Genomic DNA, 14,000 nt, shown 5'->3' with positions numbered 1-14,000 from the left:
AATTTATCAGATTGGTTTTCTACACTCTTCCATTCCATTTTCTGCTAACAAGTTTATCATTGAAAAATAGATTTGTATCTTGATTTTTAAAATCGAAGATGGTTCTCCAGAATTAAGCACTGTCGAGACTCAGCTTTTGGCCAAAAATATTTGGGCTGATGTGAGCAAGAAGATTCTAGAATGGGAAGAATCAATTTCCCTCATGTCTCTGGGGCCTTGGATTCCCCATTCATCATAATGATTATAGCATTGCCATTGGATGTGAATGTGAGTAGTGAGTCCTGGGAGCTAAGAACATGATTTACAACTTGAACGACCCATCAGGAATTGACCAAAGAGGCCTGTGTTATTTCTGTTAGAAGTCCTTATACTGGCAGCGTCCTCAGTCTGGGGACCCTTACCAGGAGACTCTTGGCGATGACTAACTTGAGATCTGGTATCTTTTTCATATGATCTTTCAAACCTACTGGCTTGTTACTGTGGCCTGTAAGACACTGGCCCCTGCCTCCCTCCCTCTCCCAGCATTCTCCACTTGTCCACTGAACTTTAGACACACTGACATTATTATTACTGATGTCCAGACTGCAAACTCATGTCCACCTTGGGGGCTTCGCCCTCACCGTTCCTTCTGCTTGGAATGTTGATCTCTAGACCTTTACATGATCACCTCCACCTCATCGTTCATGTCTCAGCTCGTATATCAACTACTTGGAAAGGTCCTTGGCGACCCTGACTGAAGCAGCTTTCACCCTCACCACGTCACTCTCTGCTTATTTTGTTTTCTTCAAAGCACGAGATATTATTATTAATACATTCATAGCTTGTTCCTCTCACTAAAATAATAGCTCCCGGAGGAAGGGACTCCCCCTAATACAACACCGTTGTGTTGCCTCCCTTTCCATTCTACCTTATTAACCCATAGTCCTTTGTGTATCTGATGGCATCATTTGCTTAAATTCTGTGAGGGTAATGTTATTCTGAGATCCAGCTCACTTCATTGCAATATCCGCCTCAAGACTCAGTGAGTAACCCAGTGTTTCTTTTATAAACATAAGTCAAGTCTAATTTCTTTTTTTTTTCAAATCTTTATTTAAATTCTAGTTAATTTATAGTATGATATTGGTTTCAGGGGTAGAATTTAGTGATTCGTCACTTGATACCAGTGATTCGTGACTTGATACCCAGTGCTCATCCCAACAAGTGCCCTCCTTAATACCCATCACCCATTTAGCCCATCCCCCACCCACCTCTCTGAGAACCCTCAGTTCTCTATTGTAAGAGTCTCCTACCGTTTGTTTTCTTCTCTCTTTTTTCTCTCATTCCCAGATGTGTTCATCTGTTTTGTTTCTCAGATTTCACATATCAGTGAAATCATACGGTATTTGTCTTTCTCTGACATATTTCACTTCGCATAATAGCTCCATCTACTCCTTGCAAATGGCAAGATTGCATTCTTTTTGATGGCTGAGTAGTATTACATTATATAGATATAGATACAGATACAGATACGGTTATAGATACACACCCTACATTGTCTTTATCCATTCATCAGTCAATGGACACTTGGAGTCTTCCATAGGTTGGCTACTGTTGAACATGCTGCTATAAACATCAGAGTGCATGTGCCCCTTCAAAAGTATTTTTGTATCCTTTGTGTAAATAGTAGTGCAATTGTTGAGTTGTAGGGCAATTCTATTTTTAACTTTTTGAGGAGCTTCTCTACTGTTTTCCAGAGTGGCTGCACCAGTTTGCATTCCCACCCACAGTGTAAGAGGGTTCTCCTTTCTTCGCATCCTCGCTGACATCTGTTGTTTCCTGTGTTGTTCATTTAGCAATTCTGACAGATGTGAGGTGGTATCTCATTATGGTTTTGATTTGTATTTGCCTGATGATGAGTGACGTTGAGCATCTTTTTATCTGTTGGCCATCTGAATGTCTTCTTTGGAAAAATGTCTAGTCATGCTCATTTTTAATTGGATTATTTGGTTTTTGGTGTTGAATTTTATAAGTTCTTTATATATTTTAGATTCTAAACCTTTGTCAGATATGTCATTTGCAAATATCTTCTCCCATTCTGTAGGCTGCCTTTTAGTTTTGTTGATTGTTTCCTTCTCTGTGCAGAAGCTTTCTATCTTGATGAGGCCCCAATAGTTCATGTTTGCTTTTGTTTCCCTTGCGTAAAATTTGTATGGAACCACGAAAGACCCCAAATAGCCAAAGCAATCCTGAAAAAGAAAAGCAAAACTGGGATCCCTGGTGGCGCAGCGGTTTGGCGCCTGCCTTTGGCCCAGGGCGTGATCCTGGAGACCCGGGATCGAATCCCACGTCGGGCTCCCGGTACATGGAGCCTGCTTCTCTCTCTGCCTATGTCTCTGCCTCTCTCTCTCTCTCTGTGTGACTATCATAAATAAATAAAAATTAAAAAAAAAAAAGAAAAGCAAAACTGGAAGTATCGTGATTCCAGACTTTAAGCTATATTACAAAGTTGTAATCATCAAGACAGTATGGTACTGGCACAAAACCAGACATATAGATCAATGGACCAGAATGCAAAACCCAGAAATGGACCCAAAATGGACCCATACAGTTGACAACTGTATGGTCAACTCATTTTCGACAAAGCAGGAGAGAATATCCAATGGGAAAAAGACAAGTCTCTTCAACAAATGGTCTTGGGAAAACTGGACAGCCACATGCAGAAGAATGAAATGACTACTTTCTTACACCATACACAAAAATAAATTCAAAATGGATAAAAGACCTAAATGTGAGACAGCAACCATCAAAATCCTAGAGAAGAACACAAGCAACAACCTCTTAAACCTCGGCAGTAGCAATTGCTTAGTAGACATGTCACTGGAGGCAAGGGAAACAAAAGTCAAATATAATTTCTATCCAATCTTTTGCCATTCCTACATTTTCCAAAAACTAACAAAGGAATATGTAGAATCTTGATTCTGAGGCACAATAATCTTTTTAACTAAAAAATTTCAATTGAAGTCACTTGTAGCAGACATTTATTATGTTGCTTCCCTGCATCCCTTCCTTTTAGGGAGTTGCTCCACTCCCCATTTATCCTGGGGATCCTAACAGGAGCTGCCATCTTTGTACATGACCCACACTTCTTGGTCTCAGTGACTGGTCAAGGGATAGGTATCTAATCCAAGCTGAAGCAATCAAAGGGCTTCACATCCATGTCAGGGTGATTGGGTTTGAGATACTTGGAGTCCCTAAACAAGATTTGTTTTAGGTGGAGCTGAGAGAAAAAGACTTTGCTTTTTTGGTCATGAAGATGAATGAATTAAGTTTGGAAGGGCAAGTAGTGTGTCCCCTGGTTTGTGGAAAAGTCAGTTGGAGACAATAAGGTCACCCTCCCATCACCTCCTGCTTCCTCTCACAGAAGTGGAGTTGAGAGATGGAGTGTCTGGAGGACACTTGGTTCACTGGCACCAGCCATCATGAGGACCACCCACATTCCCTTGAGTGAGTGGTTACATTTCTAGTTTTTTTACTCAGATATTCTAGTGCTATTTTCCTGAAATTTTTTTTTGTATAAAACTATTAACTGAATATATACATGAACATATATGAATTAATATTAAATCCCTAAATTATTTTATCTTATATTGAGAGCCATTGTCTGTCTTAACTGAAAAAGGTGTATTTTCTATACTTCTAGAATTTTCAAAAAGAGGAAGCCTTGTTGACTAAACAAGGCTTCTATTAGAAAAATTAATTCTATTCTGGTTCATAGTCTTTCTCAACTAGTGGAATAAAAAATGGCATATTGCAGTTGAAACTGGAAATCTCTGCTTTTCCATTAATCACCTGAAAGTAAAGACAAAGAGGAAATACTCCCTTTGAAACTAAACACAAATTGCTGTCAATAAAATGTTGTCTGTTTCTTAAAAATAATTTTAAAAATTATATCAAGTTATCAAAAAAGAAATGGAATGTTTTGAACATAAAAGAAACCAAAGGAAATAGTTGGATTAGTGAGATTATGAAAGAGGTAGACACTTCTGCTTAAAAAGTATACTTACAACTAGACACCATTTACTGAGTTTGCTTTAGGACATTGAATTTTAAAAATGATTAAATGACATTTTAATTTAAAATTTTTATGATTGGTTAACCTTTTCACTTTTAATGAGATGTTTATTTTAAATAGTACTTTATTAATTTTATTTTCTAATTTATACTAGAATGATAATGTATGTTTAACTTATATTTTATGAATATGTTTTACTTCATGTCATAATTTTATAATTTTATATCAATATGGGTTAAATTAGTTTCATTGATTTTTAAATTTTTACAGAATACCAATACTGTGATTTAATATAATTTACAATTTTCCGCCTTTGTTTTGAGATAGTTTTTGTCACTTATACCTACAGATCACTGCCTAATACAATTCTTTTATTCTATCTCTGAGATAGACAAGTGAATAGAATATGTTCTCAGAATTTCAATTAAAAATATTTTTTAAATACTAGATTTACTGGAAAAATTAACTCAAACATTATGCTCTCCTTTAAAAAACAATTCTGTTGGTGAGAGTTTTTCCATATAAAGCATAAGCTAAGTTATCTAACCAGACAAATGATTCTATAGTATTATTCATGTTCTGTTTAACACCTGTTAGACTTTTTTGTCAAAATCTCCAGGTCATCCTTCTACTTGACAAAATAATTTAACTAGCTTTTAATATTAACATGTTTAGTCCAAAGGAACCAAACAGAGAAAATAATATGACGGGATTCAAGAAAATATTTCTGAATTCAGATAACTAAACACTTAGTGGAAATATTCCAAGTTCTGAGAAGGATATTTAGATTAGTGAATAATGTCTTGTCTACTACACTAGGCATTTATATTTCAAGACCAACTGAGGTTATGAAAACTCAGATTATTTTTCCCCAATTATACCCACAGTAGAACAGACTTTGTCTTTCCTCTGAAATGTGTAACATAAGCCCTGTTCTCTTGCTGCCAGAAGTAAAGAAGCCCCTGGTTTCTGGGAATCTGTGCTGACCTTCATTTTTTAAGTAAGAACCCCCAGCATGATGATAACACGTGTTAAGTATCCTATTACTAAATATCAAGTGTCTCGAGAGTAGGAGAAGCATAGGTCAAACTGTCTAGAGATCTGGTTGGCCACCTAGGCCTTGAAAATATATCCTTCCTTTCAGAATATCAGGATATCTTAGAATTCTGAATAAGTTCCATCTTCTCATTTCTGGGGCAGAGGAAGAATTATACATTTTTCATATGTGTCTTATGGCCACACAATCGAAGAAGCAAATTTGGAAATCCTTTGCTTTTCTGTGTAGTGCTGCCTTTAGAACCAGAGCACATGGGTCTTGCCTTGGGCTCCATGATTTAGAGCAGTGGTGCTCCACCAGGCTTAACTTTGCCCCTTGGGGGGGTGGTGGTACTTGGAAATGTCTGTAAGACCTTTTTAATTATTAGTCCAGGAGTGGTGGGTGGCTAATAGTGTCTAGTCGGTAAAAGTCAGGGATAATGCTAAACATCCTACAGAGCACAAGATATCCCCACACAGTAAATAATTATCTGGGTATAAAATAATTATCTGGGTATAAAATGTCAATAGTGCCAAGGATGAGAAATTCTGATTTAGAGGACCACTCTGGCCTTCCTCCCCAGCCATGCCTCAGCGCATGGGGCAAGGAGTCTGTCTCCCAAGGAGCTATGCCCACCTGGAGCCTGGTCCACGATCTAGAGAAATGTTTTCAAAGTGTAGTACCAGACCAGCAGTAGCAGCACCAACTGGGATCTTGTTAGAAAGGTGGCTTTTGGGGCCCTATGTCAGACTTACTGAATCAGGGAATCTGGGGATGGGGCCAACAAGCTCTGTTGTAACAGGCCGTTCAGGTGATTCTGATGAATGCCCAAGTTGGAAAAACCACAGTTCCAAGGAGTCCAAAATCCTGTGTTTGAACCTAAAAGATACGTTTGTCAAGATGGGAAGGTTAGAATACATTTTCTTTAATAGCTTGTTAAGTTGATTTATAATATCTAAATATGTTGACATAGGGTGTGTGGGCCTCCATTCAGACCCTTACTCACAGATGTTTGGCCCCGCAAATGTTTGGGATGGGTATGTATCTCTGTCTCAGTCCTCTCAGGTTGTCAAATGAAGGTACTGGGGGCACCTGGATGACGCAGTTGGTTAATTAAGCATCTGCCTTCTGCTCAGGTCATGATCCTGGGGTCCTGGGACTGAGCCCCACATCGGGGTCCCTGCTCAGTGGGGGGAGCCTGCTTCTCCCTCTGCCCTTCCCCCTGCTTGGGTACACTCTCACTCACTTTCTCTCTCTCTCTCTGCCAAATAAAATCTTTTTTTTTTTTTAAATGAGGGCACTGGATTAGATTGTTCCTTAATTTCCTTCTCTAAATACGATTTCATGGCTACCTTAGAGGCATTGACACTGATATTCCTGATACAGTCCTGCACACATGTTTGTAGGATACAGTGACTTTGATGCCTAGTCACTGCTAGAATGTTTTTTGTTCTTTTGCTCTCTACCCAACAGTATTTCTTTAATTTGATAAAATATGGGAAAAGATAGGTCAAATGCTTGACCAGGTGTCATACAAAGTTTGAAGAGCTAAGTTCCAGATACCTTTCAATAGCACTATTTACATTATACATATGGTCATAAAAATTAAAAACTACACACACATACATTCTTAATGATACGTAAATTGGCATTAGTTTTTGAAATGAAAAATTCAAACTATTAGTCAAAAATTTAAATTTTGATTTGATACTCTTATTTCTTGGAAATTATTTAGATTTCTAGGAAACTCTACACGTAGGCAAAGGTGAATGGTTAGGAGTGTTAAAGTGCTGATTTATTTTTATAACAAAAGTTGGAAACAACCTACACATGCATCCGTAGTGGGCTGGCTAAGTAAACGTATGTTCAGCCATATAATAGTAATGGTCCGCAGCTATAGAAGGAACGAGGCGTGTGCTGTTGATGAAGGGGGCCCGGGTGGGGTTCAGAGTGTTGGGAGTGGTACTCTGGCATCAGACCGCAGACCATCTACTCACTGTGTGACCTTGGGCAAGTTACTTATTCTCTTTTTGCCTTATTTTTTTCCATCTCCAAAATGGGGAATAATAATGCCCACTTTCCAACATTTTTGAGAGGATTAAATAAGACTGACTGAGTCCTTTAGTGTAGTTGACAAATGTTAACTATTATTATGGAAAGACTTCCAAGATGAACCACTAAATAAAAATATATCAGTATAACAGAACAATGTGTACAGGTTTAAAAAAAGGGGGTTTGTAAACATGAATGACAGCCAAAGCTGGGCAGGGATACTCTCAAATTTTATTTACAGTGGTTGTTTCTACATATCTGAGACGGGAAGAATATTTTTCATCGTATAATTTTCATTATTTTTTCCGTATATAGGGTTACTTTTATAACTTTAAAAATTATTTAAGGAAAGATAAGAAAAATCAAAATCATGCAGATGCTCAGATTCCATATGATGGCAGAAATAGAACCATATGGATTCACTGATATTTTTTTTAATGAGCCATAGAATGGCATTTCTGCTGCTGAAAGATTTGTTTTTGTGCATGAGAAGCATTCTAGTGTTTAAGAATTTCATGGAAAACTAATCTTTATAATGACATTCCCCTCTTCTTGATGATGAATTTCTTGCATTTTCCACTTGATAAAACTGAGAGATCCGGACTAAATTGCCTTGCTTGTTGGAGGCTAATGAATAAAATGCAGAAACATCCCAGGTGCAGTGCTCTGTGGAGACCTTTTTCAGGGCAACTGCGGGTACCTTGAAGGTTGAAAGACTGAGGTGTCCTTTGCAATGATTTTTCTATCCACCGTCAGTGCAAATCCTACGCTAAATAGATAGGCCTCCTTGTGCAAGCCCCTTTTGCCCTATAAAAACCTGTCTAAAGAATGACTTAATTAAACAACAGATATGAAGCTTATCTTCCTTTGGATTTTGGCCAGTAAAATGTCTGGATTTCAGAGGCCCCCAGGTTGTTCTACTGCAGAAAGGAATTCTCAGGATGTCGGTAACAGGAGAAACACCATCAGTGGTGTGGGTGACCTCCGCCTGACTTGAGTAGTTCTCCTCTCGCTGCGCCCCCACAGACAGAACTTCTGAGGTTGATGGAAAGCCAGACTCTCATTCTGGTCAAGGAAAACAAGAATCCCCATTTTGCAGCACATTTTGTGAAGTCTTCAATAATCTCACGGTTCATGCGAGTTTCTAAATAAATTTAAATCTTGCAGTCAGGGTTCATGCTCTTTGTTTTAAAATCAAATGATTAGAACCCATTCCTTATGAAGAGCTCTGTTTTGTTTTCTCTTTGCCTCATTCTGTCATCAAGTGTTCTCTTGAGAGGGTTTTCCTGTTTTTAAAAGTAACAGGATTTGGGGGAAGTTTGGTTCCTTTCGTTTTCTGTTACGAGATCACAGTCATTTAAAAATAATAATCAGTGGAAATGTTCATGTTTCTTTCAATGCCACAGAGTCGAACTTTGCTTCCCTTCCTGTGCCCTCCACCTACCCCCTCACCCCCCCACTTTTTTGGTAAAAAAAATGGCATTCCGTAATTGCAAAAGAAAGTCACTAAAGCCTGCAGACTTGATGCTTCTGCAACTTCAGGATTTCCAAGTTCATTTGAACCCTCAGTGTTGTTGCCTCTCTTCTCACTTATCTTTGATGTGTTTCTCCAAACACCTCCACCAGGGAACAACTCCATATACGTGTCACTTTCCTCCTCCTCATGTACCCTTGCCACCCCCAACTTTCAGCCAAGCAGCTCACCTTTCACTCGAAAAGAAAGAGGCTATTTGATTTGAAATCTCTACCCTCTCCACCTTCAGCAAGGTACTGGCTTCCTTCCAGGCTCGGAGGCAGCCCTCCTTCTCCCTGTCTAAATTAATTCCTCCACTCTTCTACCCTTGAGCATCAAGTGACGAAAGTCGGAAAGGTTTTCTGCGAATATGGATTGCCTAAAAGAGCCAGTTATTTCATGAAGAATAGAATGTTTTAAACAAACCTGAATACCTTTGAAACCTAAGGTTTTAAATCTTGCATACGGTGCAACCATGTTTTTTTGAATGATTGAGATCCTCAAAGGATGGTATTGGTACAAATTGAGTAAGAATATAAGTAAAGAGCAAAATAATGCTGTCAACACTCACCTTTATTTTCCAGAGATTTTCCTAATTTTTAGTGCAGGAAGATTTTGCAGTTTGTTGAAAAACATCATTATAATTTTATACTGTCCAAATAGACACTAAATGGCCATCCAGTTACTTTACTTCTTCATTTTTTTTTTAACCTTATTTACTTTATTTTAAGGTATTGCTGCATTGCAGGATTACATTGGGCAGGAAAAGAGGAGGGAAAAAAAAATCCTGGGCAGATAAATTTTACTTTGCTTTTTGTGATCCCTGCCCAAAGTTGCTCTCGTTTTTTAGGTATTGGAACTTTCTTTGACATCCTATACATTAGAATTCTATCACCTCCTAAGGTTCAAACACGTGTCAGTGGAGAGAATGATTAAAATAGCTGTTACAATTTGGATCTGCATTGCTTTCGTATACTTTGAGTAGCCTCCTCTTCTGCTGATCACGTTCCATGCTGAATTTCTAACACAAATCTCCCTCTAGAAATGTTGACTTATAATGTAATGCTTCTTTTGGGAAAAAGGACGAGTGCTGAGTAATGTTATTGCCTGGTCAAAGATCACTGTGCTTTAAGCATTTCATCGTTCTATCGTTCTGTGTCCTTCCATTAGAGAACCATCTGTGACCGAACTGGTACAGGACCAGGAGCAAGACCAGCAGTGGCTGACACTACACTCCAACTGGGAGAGCCTCAATGGGACGACTTTGCATGAACTGCTGGTAAAAGGGTAAGATACCTTTCACAAGAGCTCCGTAGGGTGGATTATGTATGGAGCAAGAGCCTATCATCGGGGACCTTCTCCCATTTCTAACTTAAGATAATCCAAATTTATCACATCGGTAAAGAACTTCCATAGAATGGTGATTGGCCTTTACATTTCGACATTGTCTGGCTTTATCTCTTCTTTCTAGACACGGACGATATTTTTCTCTTGCTCATTGCATGTTTCTTTAATGATGATTACAGAAACTATCATGGTGAAGGCAGAGGAACTTAGGTTCTAAATTTGGAGGTTTTTTTAGCATCCTGTTCAAAGTAAATCTCATATCTGTAGTTCCTACAGATGCTACGTGGAATTAATTAACAGGGAATTGAAGTAATGAGAACTGATCAAAGTTGGAGAGTCTGAGAAAAAAAAAACTGACACAAAATGAAATTATAATCAAGTAGCCTTAGAAGTACACTTCTGAAGAATTTCCCCTAAAAAATCATGGCACCTTGAACGAAGCCATCTACCTTGTCTATGGATGGGGATACAGGAGGGAAATGGAAGGGATTAATACTTTTTTAGTGTTTATTACATATTACATAGCTATAGAAAATTTAGATAACCTGATCAAAACTCATAGCTCACAGATGGTAAGTGGTGCCTCTCAACTCAAACCAAGTTAATCTGACTCCAAAGCTTTTAATAAGTGCTAGAAAAACCACTTCTTAAGAATTTCAGAGAAGAAAACCTAAGGTAGGCCATTTCTCTTTAGAATGTCTTGAAATTTTACCCATACACCAAACTCTGCAGCCAAATTTCTGAAGTACTTCCTTCAAAACAATGACCTGAATCTTTCAGCAGAGTGATTTGTTTCCCCAAATTGCAAATCCCAGAATAACCCTTTCAGGTTTAACACATACATATGTACATCATACATATATGTCATTGTAAATGGGAATTGGTGGAACTGGTTCTAGTTCTGGATTCCTAACTAGATTTGTGATCTTACAGAACCACAATTTCCTATAAAATGAGGAGTTGGTACAGAGAGTCTTTGCTGTCTTTTTCTATTTCTACAAGTTGTGGTTTGGGGATCTAACAGATAACAACTGATTGCTGAGTATCTCTCCCATGCCAGGTTCAGTGCTAGGCTGTGAGGGGATATAGGAGTGAACGAGGGGGACAAGCGTCCCCCAGGCCTCCAGGAACCTACATTGTCAAGGTGGACAGAGAGACCATGAACTAGGAAGAAAAATGAATTTCAGATATTTGGAAATACTACAAAGAAATTAAGGGTAACAAGATAGACAGTAAGGAGGAGATGGGACTTCAGGTTGTGGGAAGGCAAAAAGCAAATATGTTTTTTCCATATTATATAATTTATTGACACAAGTAAGTACACAGGTCTCCATGCAAATTTAGCAAGAAATGAAAATACAGGAAATCCTCAAAAAGGAATGTGGCCATGACATATTTAGGGATAGATTTTTTTTTTCCTGAGAAGTCTAGGATTTTAAGTGCATCACAGTATTTTTGACACTCCCAAAGGCTCTTTTGTTTTTTAAATTTATACTGTGAATCAGTGCTTTATGGTTAGAAGAAAACTTTGTGATTGAAATTTAATGTGCCCTAAACTGAATTCTCTCATGTAGCCACATTGATAGATGCTTAAATGTGGCCCATGTTCTTACCTTTAAAGGTGAGCTCTGGAGGCACCTGGGTGGCTCAGTGGTTGAGCGTCTGCCTTTGGCTCAGGTCATGATCCCTGGGCCCTGGAATCAGGCCCAACCTTGGGCTCCCCGCAGGGAGCCTGCTTCTCCCTCTGCCTGGGTCTCTGCCTCTCTCTGTGTGTCTCTCATGAATAAATAAATAAAATCTTAAAAAAAAGGTTAATTCTAAGTTTTAGAAAGGTCTTTCCTGAACTTACTTCCTGTAAGTTCTACTGACTGGTTCTGATCCTGCCATCTAGAGTTACACGGAATAAATTTAACCCCCCTTCTTCCTGTCGGCCAACCATAGATCTACATTTTGATATCCAAGTCTCGTCAAGATTCTTTTCCAGTCTAAAAAACTCAGAGCTTTTATCTGTCCTCTAACTTTTTGAAGCCATATTTTATTACTTCCAAACTATTTGCAACTTCTCTTGACCATCCATACCCTCTCTGTAAGCACAAAAATCTGACATGCTCCTTCCTCACCAAAGATTCTAAGAAGTAGTCCAGTTCCCTTGCCTTCCTCTCCCTACTTTGAAAATCATGGTTTGAGTCAATATTCTGGGTGGTGCCACCAACCAAGATGATGTGGGAAACTTTGCTAGCAGTAATTTCTTTCCCTACCCGCGTGAAATTATATTATGATGATATTAAATAAGCTTTAAAAAAAAGGTACAATCCTCCATATACCTTTTTTCCCAGGATGATATTTGACCTCAAGAATTACTGCACAAAGTGTAGATAACCGTTACTCAAAGAACATGACCTCTGGGAACGGTTGAATCTGTCTTGCTTTTCCCTGGTAAAGTGTTTGAAATGAATGAGAAATATGTAACTTAACATTATGCCTTTTTATGTTTCCAAATCTAGGCAGACTTGTCATAGCAGAAGTAAGATTTCTCTTCTGTGTACGAAACAAGGTGAGAGCATTAGCGGTGTGGTGATGGAATCTGACCTTAATTGGACTGGGTTCTGGGTTGGTTGGGGTGGGGGAAACAATAACTTGCACCTCACAGCAAAGATCCAGGCATCGCTCTGGGCTTGGTAGCGGATCCCACACTGTCTTTTCTGCTCTTTGGTAGACTGTGGGCGCCGCCCTGCTGCCCGAATGAACAAGAGGATCCTTGGGGGTCGGACAAGTCGCCCTGGAAGGTGGCCGTGGCAATGCTCCCTGCAGAGTGAACCCAGTGGACACATTTGTGGCTGTGTCCTCATTGCCAAGAAGTGGGTCCTGACAGTCGCTCACTGCTTCGAGGGGTAAGCTGCCCTTTGTCCTTTGGTTTTGCCTGAAGTTGGTCATCTTGTCCTTGGGCATTCTTAGTGGCATATGTAAGTCCTTGAAGCCACTTCAATGCAAAAGCCACAGTTGATCTACTCCCTTTATCTGCTTCAATTTTTCTACCTTTGACAATTGTTGTCCTGTAGGTGTGCTCATCAGTTATTGGAAATGGATGTATATTGCTGATGATTTTTTTCCTAAGGGGAAGGAAGAGGAAGAAGTTTAGAAGGTTGACGCTGCAGCTAGCATTAGTCTCTTTTCTAACCTTCCTAAATACGTCAGATACACTTAAGGTCCAACAGAGGGGATTTGTCTATACTCCAGTGAGTTTAGGATGCTGGAGGGATTAGCGAGGAGATGGAGAAGCAGAGATAAGGGTACCCCAGTATGTGTATTAGGGTTCTCCAGAGAATGAGAGACCAGCGAGAGAGGAGGGGTGAGTTTATTTTAAGAAATCATCTCTCATGATTGTGGGAGTGCTGGTGAGTCCAAAATACGCCTAAAGGGACCAGAACAACTAAGACAAAGGGCAAACCTACCCTAAGTTGACAAGCATCACCGTAGAAGGTCTCCCGTTCTGACCACTTCTGTACTTCACAGGCAAAAACAAAACCCAAACCAAACAGTAACAACAACAAACACAAAAAATCCCAAACATTTAGTATGTTCACATAAGATTTTGGGGGTCAGACATTTGGATGTGACGTGGCTGGTGCAGTTTGTCTCTGATCAGCGGTGGATGGGGCCTCAGCTGGAAGATTCGAAGGCCGAGGGCTGGAGCCATCGGGAGTCAGGTAGTCAGTGCTGCCTGTTGGCTGGGGCCGGGGTACACCTTCATATGGGATTCGCACCCTGATGCTTGGCATCCCCCAGAACCAACTTCACTGAAAGGGAGACAGTAGGAAGGTGTGTCGCCCTTTTTGGTCTTGCCTCCCAAGACACACATGGTGCCTCTCCTGGGTGGTTGCTCAGAGCCCCACAAGCCCCGGCCAGATCCAAAGGGAAGAAACAAAGAGCTCTCCTCTCAATAGGAGGTATATTTGAGGACATATTTTAAAAACCACCATACAACTTTTTTCTGTTTTTTT

The 14,000-nt window shown here is 39.5% G+C and overlaps 1 protein-coding gene across 1 annotated transcript in view; it reads left to right on the top strand.

Annotated features, from left to right (window-relative positions):
- The window catches only part of CORIN (corin, serine peptidase), a 235,033-nt gene that overhangs the window by 203,772 nt on the left and 17,261 nt on the right, over positions 1–14,000 (top strand). Inside the window, 3 exon segments of the mRNA XM_035714411.2 lie at positions 9,823–9,939; positions 12,504–12,553; positions 12,716–12,890. Of these exon segments, the coding sequence (XP_035570304.2) occupies positions 9,823–9,939; positions 12,504–12,553; positions 12,716–12,890 (342 nt within the window).

Source organism: Canis lupus, chromosome 13 (genome assembly GCF_003254725.2).
Source record: "Canis lupus dingo isolate Sandy chromosome 13, ASM325472v2, whole genome shotgun sequence".
In the NCBI taxonomy this organism is placed as follows: domain Eukaryota; kingdom Metazoa; phylum Chordata; class Mammalia; order Carnivora; family Canidae; genus Canis; species Canis lupus.
The sequence above is the reverse complement of the archived record's forward strand: the minus strand, read 5'-3'. Positions and strand labels throughout refer to the sequence as shown.